The sequence below is a fragment of the Toxorhynchites rutilus genome, chromosome 3 (genome assembly GCF_029784135.1).
Source record: "Toxorhynchites rutilus septentrionalis strain SRP chromosome 3, ASM2978413v1, whole genome shotgun sequence".
Lineage (NCBI taxonomy): Eukaryota > Metazoa > Arthropoda > Insecta > Diptera > Culicidae > Toxorhynchites > Toxorhynchites rutilus.
The window spans coordinates 328204012-328225618 of NC_073746.1; the positions used below are offsets into that span (position 1 = coordinate 328204012).

At 40.8% G+C, this 21607-nt stretch overlaps 3 protein-coding genes across 14 annotated transcripts in view; all 3 read left to right on the forward strand.

The window, feature by feature from the left end:
- LOC129778321 (uncharacterized protein CG43867) overlaps positions 1-21607 on the forward strand; it is a 589722-nt gene that overhangs the window by 147406 nt on the left and 420709 nt on the right. The gene's annotated exons all lie outside the window — the stretch shown is intronic.
- Positions 1104-3056, forward strand: LOC129774563 (protein fem-1 homolog B-like). Its single transcript, XM_055778324.1, has one exon. The coding sequence runs from the start codon at positions 1104-1106 to the stop codon at positions 3054-3056; it is 1953 nt and encodes a 650-aa protein (XP_055634299.1).
- On the forward strand, positions 10343-12295 carry LOC129774565 (protein fem-1 homolog C-like). Its single transcript, XM_055778325.1, has one exon. It carries the CDS (start codon positions 10343-10345, stop codon positions 12293-12295), a length of 1953 nt encoding a protein of 650 aa, XP_055634300.1.

Genomic DNA, 21607 nt, shown 5'->3' on the forward strand with positions numbered 1-21607 from the left:
ATCAGAAACTGTATATAACCGAGCCCTCGCTGTATAGTAGAAAAAAATAGAAAAAAAAACTTAAAAACTCGACCAGTAGTCGATTGAAACAGAGCTAGAAAGTGTTCCCTCAAGTAAAGGAAACAATATCGCTCTTTTGTTCATTTGTTTCATGGAAATAACACCTTTATCACATTTTAACACATACCATATCTTCTTCTTCTTCTTCAATGGCACTAACGTTCCTAGAGGAACTTCGCCGTCTCAACGTAGTATTACTTGCGTCATTTTTATTAGTACTTAGTTGAGATTTCTATGCCAAATAACACGCCTTGAATGCATTTTGAGTGGCAAGCTCTAGAATACGCGTGATCACAGTGCAAGTCGGAGGAAATTTCTTTGACGAAAAATTCCCCCGACCAGAACGGGAATCGAACCCGAACACCCGGCATGTTAGTTATGACGCTAACCACTCGGCCAAGGGAGCACATACACATACCATATACATTTTATAAAATACCAAGCCTTAAGTAGCATATAATAATTATATTGTTGTATTGCAAAGTTCAGCGTTCTACGATTAATTAGCTCAGGGAAACATGACTTTATTTTGAGAACGATTCGCTTAATTCTGTTTCAGATCACGTGATAACACACCTCTAGACATTTCCATCAGTAGTTGAGTTCGAAATCTATGGATGACCCAACTTTTGAACGACTGAAGACCACAATTTTCGAACCGTTCGAAAGCGTCAAATTGAGTATTCAGAATAAGTCATGTTCAACAAACTAAATCTGAAGATTCTATTCAGCCTCCTTAGCAAAGTTCAAGCCTAATCGCTCTTCGGAATCCACATCGGAAATCAGTGAGAGGGTGCCTGCATGTTTTTCTGTTGACAGTGCCATTATGGATACAATTTAGCACAGTTAGGTAGTTATTTAATTCAAAAAGCTACCCCAGTTCATCGCAGGTAACAGTTCTAGATACTGCAGGTAGGTGTATATGTGTATAAATAGACAGCATTTCAACAAGTTTGTTACAGTTTATTTGAACTACTTGATAACACAAGTCCGAAAGCAAGCCTTTCAGTCATTCCGACTTAAATCTATTACTTAACTCAATCATGAATCCCATCAACCAAAATCAACTGATCGACGAAGAATTTGAGCATATTCGCTATGATGTATTCCGAGAAGTCAGCTCACAGGACGGACCGCTGTCCAAAAATCTCCGGACTCGGCTCAATAGTTTGCCCCGGCATATCCGCAAGCAGCTTGTGGAAGCAGAATATAACGGCTGTTCATCCCTGTTCACTGCCTGTTGCAAAGGAAACGTTGAAATCGCCGAGTATCTGATAACAAAGTGTGACGCCAACATCGAACAGCGGGGTATACTATTTGACTATGCGGATCGGAAGGATGAGGAGTTCGAGGATTATACGGTACACAACGTGACTCCACTGTGTGCTGCCTGTGGCGCAGGTCATCTTCATCTCGTGAAATGTCTTGTCAGACTGGGGTGTAATGTGAATGCTGTCTCCGGGATCGGCTCTTCAGCTCTTGAGGTTGCCTGCACTAACAAAGATCTCGAAATCGTTCAATATTTGGTAGAGAACGGAGCGAACATTCGAAAGCCAAGCTTCGATGGTGCAACTTACCTCATCGATTCGATCGAATCAGCGCCTATATGTAGTTATCTCATCAGAAAAGGGGCTGACGTTAATGCACGCGATGTGTACGACAAAACCGCTCTACATTATGCAGTTGAGAGTCTAAGTTACGGAACAATTCGATTGTTACTGGATCATGGAGCCGATCCGTTCGCCAGAAGTCGTTATGGGGATGACCCTCTTCAGCTAGCATGTATAACAGGGTCACTAGAGGTAGTGGAATATCTTCTGAGCAGAATAAACTACCCTCGAGAAAGATGGATCGAAGCTATCGAGCTGATGGGATCAACATTAATTCATTTCCATTACGATACACAAGACGTTCTTCTTCACTGGCGATTGGCTTATGATGCGAGGACGAATAAAAACAATAACATCCAAGAGAGATCGCAAATCCCACCACGACCCGCTTATGGAAACATGGTCGAGTTCGCCACAATCGACGAACTGAACGCATCCGCTTGGGATGTGGATGCATTGCGGATGCAGGGTTTATTGATACAGGAGAGGTTATTGGGGATCGATCACAAGGTTACTTTACATCGATTAATGGAACGAGGAGATTTCTACAAAGTAACCAGACGCTACCAGGTTTGTATAGATCTATGGATGCTGGCATTGCGAGTGAGAGTTCAAAAGCATACCATATTGCACAGTGATACCTGCGACACAGTGAGGGCCATCGTGAAATTGATGGTGAATTTAATGGATGATAATGACCCAATGGTACCACAATTTAAGGATGCCTACACCATGTTCCAACTATTGACATCCAACATTTCTGAGATTCAGCAGCTACTTAGTATTCAACCGGTCAATAGGTCACAGCAAAAAAACTACGATTGTATACTCCGTTGTCTGCTGCACCTGATGTGCATCTTGCTCTCCGTAGCTAAAACCAAGGATGACCACAAATTGATCGAAAGCTCCGTCCTTGGTCTTGTCCTGAACAACATTCGAAGTGTACAAACCAACGAAACGCTACTGCATATGTCCGTTTCGAACATGGGTTTGATGAAAAGCGATTATTTCACGGATGAAGTAGACACAAAAAGATTCTTCCCCAATCTACCTGTTACAAAGTTGCTGTTGGACTGTGGCGCACCAGTCAATGCGAGGGACAATACCAGATCCACGCCATTGCTTCTTGCCGCCTACCCTTTCAATTATGAGAAAGATGTGATCCACACTTTGATCGAACACGGTGCCCATCTGGATCTACCGAATTTATTGGGTGACCGGCCATCGTCCATGCTCAGGAGAATCTCGATGAATGATATTTGTCTGGGCCAACAAATTTCGCTCAAATGTCTCAGCGCTAATGTAATTGTTAAGTCAGGGGTGTCCTATCGGAATGAGGTGCCTCGCATGCTGGAGGATTTTATTCGAGCGCATGAAATGTTTTAGTTTTATAATATCAATATATCTTATCGCTTTAATAAAAAAAAAATCATGTAATATACAACTGTTTGAATTTACTCTCCACATAATTTTATGACATTTTTATCTTCGTTAAAAGCTCCGAAACTCTCCGTCGTTTAAAAAATCATCCCTGGATGTTCGTTTCAATGGAAAACCCCAATGTTCAAGAATTATTATTTCCGGGAAATGACTGTCCAAAAATCTAACATTGGCCAAAACCTGCATATATTTCTGTAGGACGTCCATTCGAATGGTTTATGTCCTACATCACTTTCTCTATTGTTTTGGGATTTTTTTGCCTTTAACTGTCTAATTCAAAATACGCTACATACAACGATTCTGTTGCTTCCATTTGGGAATATTGAGAACATGAGAAATTGAAAATAATGATAATGAGTAAATTTGGTACATTTATGTAGCTGTGAAATATCTAAATTAGTGGATACGAGTAATTTTAAAAGTAAAGAACTTAAAATTTAGTGGCTTATAAATTTTCTCAAAAAAAAAAATGCATAATAAACTTGATTATTTCTATCAACCTCTAAAGCTCTCTAACCGCTCTACAATTAGTTCTTTAACACCCAACTCCTATCCATTTTAATTTCGTTGCAATATTTTAAACAATTTCTGGTGAGTCTCATATTAGTCTCATATAAAATCACGATCTTTACTCTACTGTATTTAAAATAACCAGTTAACGAGTTTAATTTGTTTTAGTTTTTGATTTTGTTTGAGTTTTTGAATTTTATTTGAGTTGAGTTTGATTATTTTTAAATTTTTGATATATTATTGAGTTTTAAGTTTAGGTTTTTTTTTAAAGTCTTCATTTTTCGTGTTTTTTTAACTCCGCGTGCGAATGATGGATCTCTATAGTAGCATGTCCGAAAAAGAACCTAGAATCAGAGCAGAAGATCCAAAGCTCATAAGAAGGATGTTTGTAATAGCTGTTATCCATGGTTATTATGCAAAGACCAAAGAAAGAAATGGATGGAACTTTAGGACAGGAATTCCCCCTATGACCTTCTCTTTTAGAGTATATAGAAAGAGTTTCTCAGCGATCTTCTCCAGTTGCCGAACACATTTAAACATGATACGAGTATTGAAATCTAGAAACTAGAAACCTAGAAACCTTGAAATCTAGAAGTACAGAGCTTGAGCTTGGGTAGATTGTACACTTCATAGTCGCTCTCCGTGATTAACCTGAATCAGCGAAATTGCAAAAAAACACACTTGCTTGATATTCCCAGTTTCGATAATTCGAATGATTCTATTTAAGTAAAAACGACGCCGACCACGTCCTTACAGTCACCAGGAGAAGGAGAGGAAGTTAGTATGTTAGTTAGTTTGTTAGTATGATATTCGCGGTCAGAAGGGTCGCCTCTATAACTTGGTTCCCTTGCGATTATCATGGAAAGAAAAATTGTTAGAGGAAATGGGTAAAAAGAATCAGGATTCACTGTGGTGAGTGATATGGTTCTGAAGACCGAACTCTCAACTATTCGGCGATACGAGATTTCTAAAATAATATCCATTCTGATCTGAGGCCACTGAGAAAACTCATTTGAAAATTCTCGAGCGATATATTTTTATTCATCACATTTCAAAAGACTTTCGATTGTCTCCACCGATGTTGTTTTTGGCAACCTAAGAAAGTCGCCGAGAAGCTCCCTTTATATTTCTCGACTAGACGATATATTTTTCAACATGAGAAGGTCACAGAGGAAATTCCTGACATAGGGGTATATCTATTTCTTTCTTCGCATAATAACCATGAATAACTGCTATTACAACCATCCTCCTTAAAGGGGGACCTCGGTCTGGAAAATCGAAAGAATCAAATTTTGGTTTTTTGCATTTTTGGAAAGCTTATGCCCTTAGAAATATTGTCCTAAAAGATTTTTTTTTGATATTTGATTTCATAGGAAAGTTACAGCCAAAACTATGAAGTCACCTCAAGGTATATGGTATTGCTGTACGAATTTTGAAACAATTTTCCCTCGAAACCATATTATTTCAACTGGTAGTATCGATATCTCTGGATCTACTCAACCGATTTGACTGAAATTTTTTATCAGCATGTAAAAATGAATTATCTAAAGCGTTACATAGCCGTTTTTGATGTCTCGTTTTTTCGATTTTTTATGAGCTTCTAAACAGCGATTTTTCATGAAAAAACTATTCATTTTTAACAACCATTTTGGCAATTTTGAAAAAAAATTTAAAAACCCCTATGTAACGCTTCAGGTGTTGTCCTAAATTTTTAAAAAGTTAATTGAAATTTGTTCTACGACACCCCGTTGCTTCAGAGCCGATACCACCAGCAAGATACCGATTTTCAGACAGCATCTACACATCCAGCTGTCAACAGCGTAATAATCATTGTTCGTGCACTCGAAAAAATACATCTTCAAACTTACCTTAAACAATAGCCAAAATACGCGAACACTTTACTTTATTCGTAACATCCGAAAAAATCCACGAAAATTCATTATTTTTCGATCTTCCAGACAGGGGTCCCGCCTTAACACATTAAGGACCGCTCGTTTTGGGGAAAACTTGAACGCTTCATTTGTTCGTATTCCACGAATGAGATCGTTTCCTTCGATGTGGATGAGACGAAGACGAGGCATCGGTGGGCCTTGTTAGATTCTTGGGAAACCAAGGATTTAACCTTCAAGTGTAGAAAACACTGATTATTTCGTGATCCATCCGTAACAGACGGAACGCGAGCGGTCCGCAATATGTTAAGGGCCATGGATCCTTTGTTTTAGTTCTATTAGGTTCTTTTTCGGACATGATCCTGGAATCAATTCAATCGAGTTCGAAAAGTATTTATGGCAACACTTCGAAGGGAAAGGATCCTCCTAGCGAGGGAACTTTTTATATTTTATCGCATATTTTATATATTATTTTAAATCACTAAGGGGTAGGACTTGGGATGCAATATTTCACTTCTCTTCAGGAACTGCGCAGTGTGTGTTATGTTCTCCATTGTGTCTAGCTAAATGTGATATCAGCATTAGAGAAGACTGTTGTCTACTCGCTAGCTGGTCCGAGGCTGCGTTTGTCTAGAATGAGCCCAATATTCATATGACGGTTTCATTTTCTTATTTCTCTTGAATAAAATGCCATGTGGATAGCTAGATTTGTTTTAGCATGAACATGGATATATTTAATTGTATTTCGTTACTACTTTAGTCGCTCCTTTTGATCGGTACAATTTGAGGAGCACAAATTGAACTGATCAAAACGTGGGATTTGGCTCGTTTAGAAACAAAATTCAATGTGATATATGCGTAGAAATATTTCCAATCAAGTGATGCAAACATCTTTGCGACCTATCAAGAAATATTCGAGTTATAAGCATTCGAAATCTTTCATTATTTTGTACATGTTCAGGTTTTTGATTTTTATTTTACACCCCACTGGAAATCTTCCTGTTAGACGTAGTCCTACATCCTTGGCATCAGGGTTGCCAATTATAATTTTCAAAAATTAGGAAGAATGAGAATGACAATCAGGAGAAATCAGGATAGTTCATATTGGGTTGTCCGGAAAGTTAATTTTATATCCATAATAAGAATATGAGAAAGAATTAACTTAAGAATGATTGAACCACGGAATAGGTTCGCAGCTTAAATATTCTATCCTCCTAGAACATGTTTGCTTCCTCGTCGAAAACTGTTGCGAGCCTCACTTGTTGTATTACAGGTTTCTTAGTAGTAGCTCATAATACAGAACTTATTCCAAATACCACTAAAAACAGAGTATGACTTTCTTCGGGCGAAGACCGAATTTTGGACTCAATTTGCTTACATCAAGTTTTTGCCACTCACCGTTGTTGTGAATGATCTGTTTTCATCACAAGTCACGATTTTCTTCAAAAGGACATCTTCGTCACGTTGAGAAAACTTTGGTATGAAAAACAGTATATTTATCACGGATAATTTTATTTTGATAAAGTAAAAAGTACAAAAACCTGGAAACATTAGAATCATTTCAGAAAAATCAGGCAAAACTGAGTGTTTGTCAGAATATCAGGGAACGTGCTTAAAAGTCTTGGATATCCTGAAAAATTAGGAAAGTTGGCATCTCTGCTTGGCATTGCAAAGCAAAAGTCCAAATTGATTTGCGAAAAGAAAGACTGTTGACTGTTCATTGAATGCGAGACTAGAATGGCATTGTCTCGTCGCTACGTCAGGTGCTCGTTATCGACGGCTCTGTTTTGGAAGCACATATTATGTTTTGCTGTGATTATTGTTCTGTTTCTATATGAAAAAAATAGCACATAACTTTCTTTGTAACTATTCAGATGCTCTCTGTTGGATGAATTTGTTTAATTTATGATGTATGACTCCGTCCTTCAGTAAGGGTATCAAATCAGTGAACTGGTGACGTTTTTATGAAATCATTTTAACGTTAATAACTATTTCTGCTGTGATAACTGGAAGCATTTCCATGTTCCCATAAATTTGTTCTGTTCATTTGTGTCCTTTACCTACCCATATCGTCAATAACGAGCAACTTATGTATCGGTGCGGAACTATTTTTATTTACACTGAGAATCATTCACACGTAAATCGGTCGCTCGAAATGCAAATGCAGAGAACGAACAAGTTATCGCAATTTAAGCTCCGCCCGATGACAACCTATTGAAACGGCCGGAGCGTAAGAGCAGGGCATTCAAATTTTCCATTACACAGCCTTGCTGCTGCCAACGAGCAGTTAATATCAAATCCCGGTGCTATTTTGTTCGCAACTTCAATTCCAAGCAACTCGATGAAATGATACAGAGTGTTGGTTCTCATGCCGCCTGGTTTATTTTTACATCACACGCATACATTGTTGTTGTTTTTTTATGTGTTGGCTAATGTTAATTGAGCGGTTACCATTAACCGAAGTTATTGTTTTTTTTTTAAATGTGGAATTACGGTGGTGGTAGAAAAACCTAAATAATCCCCCGTGACCGTGTGTATGTCAACCTCAAAAGAAAGCCAAGATAACTATTACAGGGCGCACTCGATCATTTCAGTCTCCGATTTCTTTCACTGTATATAATCGAGTCAGAAAAAAAAAATTATTTGTTTTTCATACATATATTTTTCGTTTTATTAATATCAAAGATGAAATTAATTTTTGATTCATCCCCTTAAAGTCATAAAATACCATTCTCACATAAAAAATTCGAATTATTTCAGGAGGTGATAGAGGATCATATTTGATGGAAAAACTCCTTCTAAGAATATGTTCGAATTTCAACAATGACAGAGTTATAGAACTTTTTGTTTGTTTCGGACTTTGTTACCTCAAACTGGCGCTACATTAATAAGTACGCTACAAAAGACGATTATGTTGCTTTCATTTGAAAGATGAGGAAATTTAGTACAGGATATACTAGTGGAACATCTAAATTAGTGGATTTTAATAACATTTTGGAAGTGAAAAACTTAAAAGTTAATAATTTTTAATGTATTATTATTAATATCATCCTAAAAATTTATATTAAACTAGATTGTTTCTATCAATTAAATTGAAACTCTCTAATCGCTCTACAATTTGTTCTTTGACACCCAACTTCTATCTTAATTAATTTGGCCGCAATATCAATATAAACAATTCCTGGTGAAAATTCAAGCAAAATCTTCAAAAATCACGATTTTTAACCCACTGTACATGTTATAGCCACTTAAATTGCACCTTAACGTTGAAAGGTTACATTTCTTCTTGAAATAAGTCGTATTTGAAATATAAAAAAAAGTTTTCCAAACTATATATAATCGAGTCCGAGCTGTACAGGCTTAAATCCTCAGGCCTTGGAAAAGGCCTGTCAGAAGATCAATCAATAAAGAGTCCTGGGAAATTTTCCATAGAAAAACAAATCAATATATTGAAGAGCCTAATCTTCAAAACTGATTATCACATTTTACAAGACTCATCACATATTTCAGTACACAATTCAGATCCTGCAATAGATTTGCATTTCTGGATTCTATTTTTAACACTTTCTGAGAGAATCTAGATAAATTTATTTTTTTTCGTGTGAGAAAGGTATTTTCTGACTTTAAGGGGATGAATCAAAATTCAAATTCCTCCTACATGCAATACACACAAAAAAAACGAATAAAAAAAATTTGTTTTTGACTCGATTATATACAGTGAAAAGAAATCAGAAACTGTATATAACCGAGCCCTCGCTGTATAGTAGAAAAAAATAGAAAAAAAAACTTAAAAACTCGACCAGTAGTCGATTGAAACAGAGCTAGAAAGTGTTCCCTCAAGTAAAGGAAACAATATCGCTCTTTTGTTCATTTGTTTCATGGAAATAACACCTTTATCACATTTTAACACATACCATATCTTCTTCTTCTTCTTCTTCAATGGCACTAACGTTCCTAGAGGAACTTCGCCGTCTCAACGTAGTATTACTTGCGTCATTTTTATTAGTACTTAGTTGAGATTTCTATGCCAAATAACACGCCTTGAATGCATTTTGAGTGGCAAGCTCTAGAATACGCGTGATCACAGTGCAAGTCGGAGGAAATTTCTTTGACGAAAAATTCCCCCGACCAGAACGGGAATCGAACCCGAACACCCGGCATGTTAGTTATGACGCTAACCACTCGGCCAAGGGAGCACATACACATACCATATACATTTTATAAAATACCAAGCCTTAAGTAGCATATAATAATTATATTGTTGTATTGCAAAGTTCAGCGTTCTACGATTAAATAGCTCAGGGAAACATGACTTTATTTTGAGAACGATTCGCTTAATTCAGTTTCAGATCACGTGATAACACACCTCTAGACATTTCCATCAGTAGTTGAGTTCGAAATCTATGGATGACCCAACTTTTGAACGACTGAAGACCACAATTTTCGAACCGTTCGAAAGCGTCAAATTGAGTATTCAGAATAAGTCATGTTCAACAAACTAAATCTGAAGATTCTATTCAGCCTCCTTAGCAAAGTTCAAGCCTAATCGCTCTTCGGAATCCACATCGGAAATCAGTGAGAGGGTGCCTGCATGTTTTTCTGTTGACAGTGCCATTATGGATACAATTTAGCACAGTTAGGTAGTTATTTAATTCAAAAAGCTACCCCAGTTCATCGCAGGTAACAGTTCTAGATACTGCAGGTAGGTGTATATGTGTATAAATAGACAGCATTTCAACAAGTTTGTTACAGTTTATTTGAACTACTTGATAACACAAGTCCGAAAGCAAGCCTTTCAGTCATTCCGACTTAAATCTATTACTTAACTCAATCATGAATCCCATCAACCAAAATCAACTGATCGACGAAGAATTTGAGCATATTCGCTATGATGTATTCCGAGAAGTCAGCTCACAGGACGGACCGCTGTCCAAAAATCTCCGGACTCGGCTCAATAGTTTGCCCCGGCATATCCGCAAGCAGCTTGTGGAAGCAGAATATAACGGCTGTTCATCCCTGTTCACTGCCTGTTGCAAAGGAAACGTTGAAATCGCCGAGTATCTGATAACAAAGTGTGACGCCAACATCGAACAGCGGGGTATACTATTTGACTATGCGGATCGGAAGGATGAGGAGTTCGAGGATTATACGGTACACAACGTGACTCCACTGTGTGCTGCCTGTGGCGCAGGTCATCTTCATCTCGTGAAATGTCTTGTCAGACTGGGGTGTAATGTGAATGCTGTCTCCGGGATCGGCTCTTCAGCTCTTGAGGTTGCCTGCACTAACAAAGATCTCGAAATCGTTCAATATTTGGTAGAGAACGGAGCGAACATTCGAAAGCCAAGCTTCGATGGTGCAACTTACCTCATCGATTCGATCGAATCAGCGCCTATATGTAGTTATCTCATCAGAAAAGGGGCTGACGTTAATGCACGCGATGTGTACGACAAAACCGCTCTACATTATGCAGTTGAGAGTCTAAGTTACGGAACAATTCGATTGTTACTGGATCATGGAGCCGATCCGTTCGCCAGAAGTCGTTATGGGGATGACCCTCTTCAGCTAGCATGTATAACAGGGTCACTAGAGGTAGTGGAATATCTTCTGAGCAGAATAAACTACCCTCGAGAAAGATGGATCGAAGCTATCGAGCTGATGGGATCAACATTAATTCATTTCCATTACGATACACAAGACGTTCTTCTTCACTGGCGATTGGCTTATGATGCGAGGACGAATAAAAACAATAACATCCAAGAGAGATCGCAAATCCCACCACGACCCGCTTATGGAAACATGGTCGAGTTCGCCACAATCGACGAACTGAACGCATCCGCTTGGGATGTGGATGCATTGCGGATGCAGGGTTTATTGATACAGGAGAGGTTATTGGGGATCGATCACAAGGTTACTTTACATCGATTAATGGAACGAGGAGATTTCTACAAAGTAACCAGACGCTACCAGGTTTGTATAGATCTATGGATGCTGGCATTGCGAGTGAGAGTTCAAAAGCATACCATATTGCACAGTGATACCTGCGACACAGTGAGGGCCATCGTGAAATTGATGGTGAATTTAATGGATGATAATGACCCAATGGTACCACAATTTAAGGATGCCTACACCATGTTCCAACTATTGACATCCAACATTCATGAGATTCAGCAGCTACTTAGTATTCAACCGGTCGATAGGTCACAGCAAAAAAACTACGATTGTATACTCCGTTGTCTGCTGCACCTGATGTGCATCTTGCTCTCCGTAGCTAAAACCAAGGATGACCACAAATTGATCGAAAGCTCCGTCCTTGGTCTTGTCCTGAACAATATTCGAAGTGTACAAACCAACGAAACGCTACTGCATATGTCCGTTTCGAACATGGGTTTGATGAAAAGCGATTATTTCACGGATGAAGTAGACACAAAAAGATTCTTCCCCAATCTACCTGTTACAAAGTTGCTGTTGGACTGTGGCGCACCAGTCAATGCGAGGGACAATACCAGATCCACGCCATTGCTTCTTGCCGCCTACCCTTTCAATTATGAGAAAGATGTGATCCACACTTTGATCGAACACGGTGCCCATCTGGATCTACCGAATTTATTGGGTGACCGGCCATCGTCCATGCTCAGGAGAATCTCGATGAATGATATTTGTCTGGGCCAACAAATTTCGCTCAAATGTCTCAGCGCTAATGTAATTGTTAAGTCAGGGGTGTCCTATCGGAATGAGGTGCCTCGCATGCTGGAGGATTTTATTCGAGCGCATGAAATGTTTTAGTTTTATAATATCAATATATCTTATCGCTTTAATAAAAAAAATATCATGTAATATACAACTGTTTGAATTTACTCTCCACATAATTTTATGACATTTTTATCTTCGTTAAAAGCTCCGAATCTCTCCGTCGTTTAAAAAATCATCCCTGGATGTTCGTTTCAATGGAAAACCCCAATGTTCAAGAATTATTATTTCCGGGAAATGACTGTCCAAAAATCTAACATTGGCCAAAACCTGCATATATTTCTGTAGGACGTCCATTCGAATGGTTTATGTCCTACATCACTTTCTCTATTGTTTTGGGATTTTTTTGCCTTTAACTGTCTAATTCAAAATACGCTACATACAACGATTCTGTTGCTTCCATTTGGGAATATTGAAAACATGAGAAATTGAAAATAATGATAATGAGTAAATTTGGTACATTTATGTAGCTGTGAAATATCTAAATTAGTGGATACGAGTAATTTTAAAAGTAAAGAACTTAAAATTTAGTGGCTTATGAATTTTCTCAAAAAAAAAAGCATAATAAACTTGATTATTTCTATCAACCTCTAAAGCTCTCTAACCGCTCTACAATTAGTTCTTTAACACCCAACTCCTATCCATTTTAATTTCGTTGCAATATTTTAAACAATTTCTGGTGAGTCTCATATTAGTCTCATATAAAATCACGATTTTTACTCTACTGTATTTAAAATAACCAGTTAACGAGTTTTATTTGTTTACTTATCTCACTTCTTAACTAGGCGACCCTAGCCAGAATTTTCACCTGCCCCCGGGCTTCTGAATGCCAAAGGGGGACTAGGCTCTGCGGAATGCACGTATCTGCATGCTCGTGCTGTTTTAGTCCTGACCGAGGAATTGTCGGACAATCGCGCAGGTGCTAAGGATGACCGACTTTTGGATGCCGGCCAATTCCTTCTCGATGTTCAACACCTTTAGCGCTTCCAGAAGTGTCTTCGGGATAATTCCAGTTCCAGAGAGAACGACTGGAACAATTCTTGGGACCTCCCTTAGCCCCCACAGTTCCTTGAGCTCCACGGCCAATGGTCGGTACTTGCAGATTTTGCGACCGTGGGTCTCCTCCAGATTCTGATTCAGTGGAATAGCGGCATCGATGATGGTAACTTTGCGGTCGCTCTTGTCGTAAACCATTATATCTGGACGGTTGTGGTGGATCGAGAGGTCGGTCTGAACAGTACGATCCCAGTACAGCTTGAAACGGTCATTTTCCAGGACAGGTGCAGGCAGGTACCGGTAGTTTGGTACGTTGTCTTCCAGCAGAGCACATTGGAGCGCCAGTTGTCGATGAACAATACGGGCCACGTTGTTGTGGCGCTCGGTGTAGGCTGCGTTGGCCAATTTAATTTTTTAATATTTTTTTTGGCAGACTTATCTCACTTCTTAACTAGGCGAACCTAGCCAGAATTTTCACCTGCCCCCGGGCTTCTGAATGCCAAAGGGGGACTAGGCTCTGCGGAATGCACGTATCTGCATGCTCGTGCTGTTTTAGTCCTGACCGAGGAATTGTCGGACAATCGCGCAGGTGCTAAGGATGACCGACTTTTGGATGCCGGCCAATTCCTTCTCGATGTTCAACACCTTTAGCGCTTCCAGAAGTGTCTTCGGGATAATTCCAGTTCCAGAGAGAACGACTGGAACAATTCTTGGGACCTCCCTTAGCCCCCACAGTTCCTTGAGCTCCACGGCCAATGGTCGGTACTTGCAGATTTTGCGACCGTGGGTCTCCTCCAGATTCTGGTTCAGTGGAATAGCGACATCGATGATGGTGACTTTGCGGTCGCTCTTGTCGTAAACCATTATATCTGGGCGGTTGTGGTGGATCGAGAGGTCGGTCAGAACAGTGCGATCCCAGTACAGCTTGAAACGGTCATTTTCCAGGACAGGTGCAGGCAGGTACCGGTAGTTTGGTACGTTGTCTTCCAGTAGAGCACATTGGAGCGCCAGTTGTCGATGAACAATACGGGCCACGTTGTTGTGGCGCTCGGTGTAGGCTGCGTTGGCCAAAACGGGACAGCCTCCCATAATGTGCTCTATGTTTTCACCTGGTTGATGGCACATCCGGCAAATGTCATCAACGTCTTGATGCCAGACGTACCGCCTGCAGTTTCTCGTCGGCATTATCCTGTCCTGGATGGCTATCATGTCGGCTTCTACTACTGAAGAGAGTTCACCACGCGTTAGCCACAGATTAGATGCGGCCTTGTCGACGTGTGGCCGGTCCAGTTGATGGGGGTGGGCACCATGCACTGCCTTCTGCTTCCAAGCTGCAATCTTCTCCTCCACTGTCTGCAGATTGCAGTTGAGTTGGTACTCCGCTTGCGCCAAGTGCAGAGCGCTGTATCCTCTGTCGGCGGCGCAGACAGCCCGGTATAGCGCGTTTTGGTTGGCGCGTTCTGCGAAGTACTCGCGCAGTTGTCGTACCTGGGCAACACACAGTGCAGAAATGTCGACGATTCCAAGTCCCCCTTCTTTGCGTGGTAGTGAAACTCTCTCCAGTGCCGATTGAGGATGGTGCATTCCGGCCTCTTTGAATGCTTTCCTCATCCTCCTCTCAAGGTCCTCTAGGTTAGTTTTGCTCCATTTGACTACACCAAAACTGAAGGTCAGCAGGGGAACCGCGAATGTGTTGATCGCGCGTACCTTGTTCCCCGCGTTGAGGAAAGTCCTCAGGACACAGTTCACTCGACTCAAGAACTTGTCTCGCAGCTCCGTCTTGATGTCGGAGTGGCGAATCCCGGTGAGCTGTCGGAATCCAAGATATTTATAGGATTCGCCACGAACCATGTCTCTTATAAACTCGCCGTCATAGACCTCGTAGCCTCCGGATTCGGTAAGTTGTCCTTTCAGCAGGTGGACACAGCGACACTTGTCGAGGCCGAACTCCATACAGATGTCCCTGCTTATGTCTTCGACAACCCGGATAGCTACACCTAGACGCTGACGTGAATCAGCGTAGACCTTGAGATCGTCCATGTAAAAGGTATGGGTCACTTCTTCGTGGGCGCCGTCGCCATACCTTATTTTATAGCCATGACCGTTTCTATTGAGCGTCCTACTGAGGGGGTTCAGTGCCAGACAAAACCAAAGCGGGCTGAAAGAGTCGCCTTGGAATATCCCCCTCTTTATCTGCAGCGTTCTAGACTGCAACACATTTTCCCCATCACTGAGGTGCAGAGACGTACTCCACTGCCTCATCGCATGCTGCAGGAACCTAACGACGACGGGATCAATTTTGTAGAGCTCCAATACCCGGACGAGAAACGAGTGAGGTATGGAGTCATAAGCCTTCCTGTAATCGATGTAGGCCATACTTAGGTTCCGCTGGTTATATACCGCCTGGCCGACTATGGCTGCGTCGATGATGGCCTGGTCTTTGCAGCCATGCGTATTTTTCCTGCATCCTTTCTGCTCTTCTGCGATGATGTGATGCTGTTCGCAGTGAGCAGAAACTTTGGCGGTAATTATGCTGCTCAGTATTTTGTACAGACTCGATAGGCACGTTATCGGTCTGTACTTTGATGGGTTCAATGTGTTGCTGTCTTTCGGGAGGAGGAAGGTGACGCCACGGGTGGCGAATTCAGGAAGGTTGTGTGGGTCACGTAGCACCTTGTTGAAGCACTCAGCTATCTTTGGATGTGCGACGGTCAGCTTCTTGTGCCAAAAGTTCTGGACACCATCGGGGCCCGGTGCTGCCCAGTTCCTCAGGTACCGCGAGGCTTCGCGGACATCGTTCTCTCCGACGATGATAGCTGGCATCTCTCCAATTTCACCACAACTCTCCTCCTCCCGTCTTAACCACATTTGCCCGTCGCGATGTTCTACTGGGGTCTCCCAAATACCAGCCCAGAAGTTCGTCACATCGCTAATATCTGGCAAACCTTCGCGGTAGTCGGGCTTCTCGTCGCTAATGTGGTCGTAGAACGCTTTCTCGTTATCTCTGAACATCCGATTTTGTTCCTGGCGCTTTGCAGAGTCAGAGTAACGTTTCAGCCGTTTTGTAAGGACGCTCAATTGCTGTACCAGTGTGTCGAGTTTTTCCGTCAGCTGGTGAGCTCCCGCTGGCGAAGTTCAGTAGGCCGCACGATCACAGCAACTTGGCGACATAATTTCGCCGATCTGCTGCCTCTTTTGTACGCCATCAGTCTTCCAATTGCGGCGCGCTTGTTTAGGATCCGTTGCTCCAATCTCCTTCGCCATGGAGGCTCACGCCTTTCACGGAGATGTTGGAGCAGTCCGCCTCTTGGCCTAATACGGTATCCTAAACTTTTGGCGGTCGCCACAGCAGCACAGTAAACTTTCAGTTGCAGCTCCTCCATGTTCTCAGCATCAACCAAGTGCAGCGGAAGAACGTGCTCGTTCATGAGCTTTACTGCACTTGTCAGCCTGCGGGAATGCTGCAACTTCGGGATCCTGGGGCGCGACAAAGGGTCCGTGTCGCGGAACTGTGAGATCGCCTCGTCGTAATGGAAGACCAGATCGCGTAGTAGTTGTTGATCTGGCTGTGGATCTTCCGGCTCAGGGGGTTGTTGTACTGTGGCCTCCACTGGTGCTGATTCGCGTGCCCCACTCGCGAATGAATTGCTCAGCCGTACTGAACTTCGTCTCGACACATCGCTTGCTCTGCTTGTTCTGGAGCTTAGTTCTCTCTGCACCTGCTGCTTGATCTCGTCGACTTGCGTTTGGGAGAGCATATTGTTGCGTACAATCGCTCTACGCCTCGCGTTCATCGCGTTTTGGTCAAGCCTCCCGACGAACTCTGGATACGCTTCCTCGAACATTGCGAGTATTCGAGGGCGACCGCTCATGTCCGTCTCCAAAGCAGTGCAGATGTAATAGGCGCGGATCACGAATTCATTCATTTCATGTGTCCACATGATCCGTCGCCTAGTAGTACCCACAAGTGTGGACGACTGTCGTCTGACAGTCGCAACACGCCTCGTAGGCGCAGCGTTTCGTTGGTGATGTCGATGGCTGCTGTTTCCGTGTGGCGGTAGCTCTTCGGGTTGAACCCGGCTGGTGGCCCGCTCTTGCACATCGCCCTCCAGCCGCTGGCCGCTCGCTCTTACGCCCGTTCCAGGACCAGCTCCAGTTCGGGGACCCTCCTCGGGCGATCGCATTCTGAGTATTCTTCGTGAACGTAGCTCCATTTTCTGGGTGTATCTCCTTTGCCCGGGAGACAGCGGGTTGGCAAGGCCTCCATGACCCGGGAGGCCTTCCCCGGGAGAGATATAGCGCTCTGACTCGCTCGCACCCCCTCACTTAGCCACTTTCGACACCCGTTCTCGGAGCCAAGACCAGGTGTGTGTTTCCAGTTCACGCCCGATCTAAAAATGTCGTCATATGATCTTCGTGGAGGCGTGAGATAGGAACATTTGAGACCAACAGGTAGGCTCCTACCCTAGTGTTGATCCCCATTTGAGAACCAAATATATTTAATTTTTAATTTTGTTTTTGACTTTTTAATTTTTGTTTTTTAATTTTTGTTAATTTGAAATTGAAATTATCAATTTTTAATTTTTTTAGAATTTTCAGTTTTTGATTTTGAAATGTTTTTTTTTATCCCATTCATTTATTAGGCTCATTAGCATTTTAGCTGTAACAGAGCCGGGTTTAATCGTGTACATGTACATATGTTTATGTTTCTATGAATTGTGAATTACACAGTAGTTAGTAGTAGCCATTTAGGCGTTAAGTTTTCTGTTCCATTACATTATGGTAAATTACACAGTAGTAGCCATTTAGGTGTATGGGTATTCTTTCTGTTCATCCATTGTTCAACAGACCGGACAGCGGAGACAGTTGATATTGATCATTGTTGAGTTATTTATAGAACAGCAGCCCGATGTTTCTTGCAGAGCAGAGCAGTTGTATGGATGTATCGATCTTTGTTCCACCGTGGATCGATTTCCATCGCTGATGATGGTTGCGTGGACGTAGTTATTCTATAACAACACAAAGATGGTCAATTGAGGGCCCTGAGTTTGATCTCACGATCGATCGCTTGGTAAGCGAACGCGTAACCAAGTGGCTACGAAGACCCCCGATTTTGAAATGTTAATTTTTATCAATTTTCAATTTTATAAATATATTATTTTTTGCGTATGATTTTTTATTTTTCAATTTCAATTTCTAATTTTTTTTAGCAGACTTATTATTATTATTATTATTTAGAGTTATGGCACTTCTCAGCATTGAGCTGGAATATTCACCTACCCCCGGGCTTCTTAAATGCCAAAGGGGGATTAGGCTCTGTGGTATCTTTTTTTTTCTGTTTTTCTCTTTATAATAGTGTCTGCACAATCATCGTGTTCTAATTATGGTGATTCAGGAACCGTCGCACTATGTTACACGTTCCAAGAATCACCGCTTTCTGCATAACCGCAAGCTGCTCTGTTACATGCAGCTCCTCCAATGACTGCGTGAGAGAGTGTGGAACTAAACCAGTAGCAGAGATCACTACTGGTATAATACGGATGCCTTTCAAATGCCACATTTGTTTTAGTTCTTCTGCCAAGTCGTGATACTTGGTTATCTTGGCAGCAAACGTAGATTGTAGATTGTGGTCTAACGGTATTGCAATGTCTATTATCAGCACTTCTTTCTTATTTTTATCGTAGACCACAATATCAGGGCGATTAGCTGGTATTCGGACATCCGTAATAATCTCGCGATCCCAGTACAACTTGTAGCAGCTATTTTCCAAAACCGGATCCGGAATATACTTGTAGCAGGGTACCAACTGATTTACCAAGTTGCGTTTTGATGCTAGCTGTTGATGAACAATCTTGGCAACCGAGTTGTGACGATTGAGATAAGCTGATTCGGCTAGCGCTCCACAGCCGGCTATGACGTGTTCTATCGTCTCTCCTACTTTATTGCACTTTCTGCAACAGTCAACAACGTTTTCGTGCAAGATGTACTTCCGGTAGTTTTTGGTCGCTATTATCCGGTCCTGGATGGCTACCATAAACCCTTCTGTTTCAGAAAAGAGTTCACCTCGCACCAGCCACGTGTTCGATAATACTTTGTCGATATGCGTTTGCTCTTAACGATGGGGGTGTGTCCCATGAAGTTCCTTATGCTTCCATGATGTTATTTTTTCTTCTATGGTCTACAAATTGCAGTTAAGTTCGTACTGCTCCTGCGCCAGATGCAGGGCACTGAATCCACGGTCCGTTTCACAGACAGCGCGATAGATATCGTGACGGGTCTGACTTTCCACGAAGTAACTCCGCAACTGCTGGATCTGGGAACTGCAAAGCGCTCTAATATCAGTGACACCTCTTCCTCCTTCAACACGTGGCAAGGTGAATCTTTCTATGGACGACTTTGGATGGTGCATACGGTGCTTTGTGAACGTCACTCTCATTGCTCTTTCTATTGTTTCTAAATCGGTTTTCGTCCACTTCAGCACCCCGAAACTGTACGTGAGTAAAGGAACGGCAAACGTATTGACGGCTTTGATTTTTTTGCCGCCGCAGAGGTTTGTTTTCAAAACCTGGTTGATTCTGATCAAGAATTGTTCCTGGAGTTCCTTCTTGATTTTTGTCTGACAAATCCCTTTCAATTGCAGAAATCCCAGGTACTTATAGGATTCGCCTTTCACCAAATCTTGAATCACTTCACTCTCGTTAATGCGGAATCCTTCAGTCTCCACCAATCGTCCACGGTGGAGCTGTACTGCCTTACACTTTTCGATTCCGAGTTCCATCCGCACATCGGAACTAAAGTCGCTAACACACTGTAGAAGACTATGTAGCGCTTCTGTTGATTCCGCAAACAGTTTCAAGTCGTCCATATAGAAGGTATGGTTTATTGTCGTTGTTCTGTTGATATGGTAGCCATGGCTGCTTCGGTTGAGTGCTCTGCTCAAGGGGTTCATCGCAAGGCAAAACCACAAAGGACTGAATGTGTCACCTTGGAATATTCCCCTGCGAATATTGAGAGTTCTGGATCTCAACATAGTTGTTCCGTCGGTGATACTAAGCGAGGTGCTCCAGTTTACCATTGCGTGTTCCATAAACCTGATGACGCCATCATGTATCTTGTACATTTTTAGTACCTTTATCAGGTACTGAGTCGTATGCTTTTTTATAGTCAATGTACGCCATACTCAGGTTCCTTCTGTTTCGGCTTGCTTGTCCGACGATGACTGATTATTATTATTATTATTATTATTATTAGACAGACTATTTTTTTTTTTGTTTTGTTTTTGATTTGTTTAATTTTTTTAAATATTTCAATTTCTCAATTTTCTCGATGTAAATGATTTTGAAAGTAAATAATTTTTTAAAATTTAAAAGTTTTTTAATTTTAATTTTTGTTTTAAATTTTAATTTTCAATTTTTTCAAATTTTTCAAATTTTGAATTTTTCATATTTATTTTTTTTTTAATTTAAGTTTTTGAAATTTTTCATTTTTCAATTTCAATTCAAATATTTCAATTTTAATTTTGGTTTTTGTTTTTATTTCTGTTTTTTATGTTTTCTATGTTTATGTTTTGTTTTCTATGATTTTTGAGTTTTTGAAAATCTTTTATTTTTTTAAAATTTTTCAATTTTTTCTTAACTTGAATTTCTGAATTCATATCCATATCCGAAATATTCTAAAAACAAATATTCCGTTCCAAAGGTAATGTACAGAATTGTCATGCTGTTCAGTGAATTCTAAAACCATATACAAATTGATCGTGCTCTGAGTGATTAGTTTGACTAGTGAAACAAGAAAAACTTATGGATAAAGCAACATTTTTGCTACCCAAACTCGTTATTGGATGTTAAAAGGCGATTGAATTTTAGAATTTTTGAATCTTTGAATTATTGAATCTTTAAATCATTGAATCTTCGAATCTTTGAATCATTGAATCTCTGAATCTTTTTAAAAAAAATGAATTCATTGTTTTTGAAAATCATAGAATACTCCTGGAAAGCTACGAAATTTAACTTTGAGAAATCATACCTCAAAACAGGAAAACTCGACTTTCAAGAAAAAAATTAAAAATATACAGCAAACGTTGTTTCTAAGTAAGGTAAACAACAGAAAACGAATACCATCAAGAATTACGAAAACAAAATCCGTATTTTTTTCCAAGTGTAACATTTTTTTCAAAGAAGGCTGACTTTCATTTGATATGTCGATCATCTTGATCGGTTCAGTAGTTCAAAAGTGATGAATTTAAAAAAAAAAGTCATTTTTGGAAAAAGGTGAAAAAGTTGATTTTGATGGGCATACTTATGAAAAAATGGGTCTGATATTTTTCGATATGGAACAAAACGATGTGGAACA

Coding starts and splice junctions, on each gene's coding strand:
- LOC129774563 (XM_055778324.1), top strand. CDS start 1,104: ATGAATCCCATCAACCAAAATCAACTGATCGACGAAGAATTTGAGCAT.
- LOC129774565 (XM_055778325.1), top strand. CDS start 10,343: ATGAATCCCATCAACCAAAATCAACTGATCGACGAAGAATTTGAGCAT.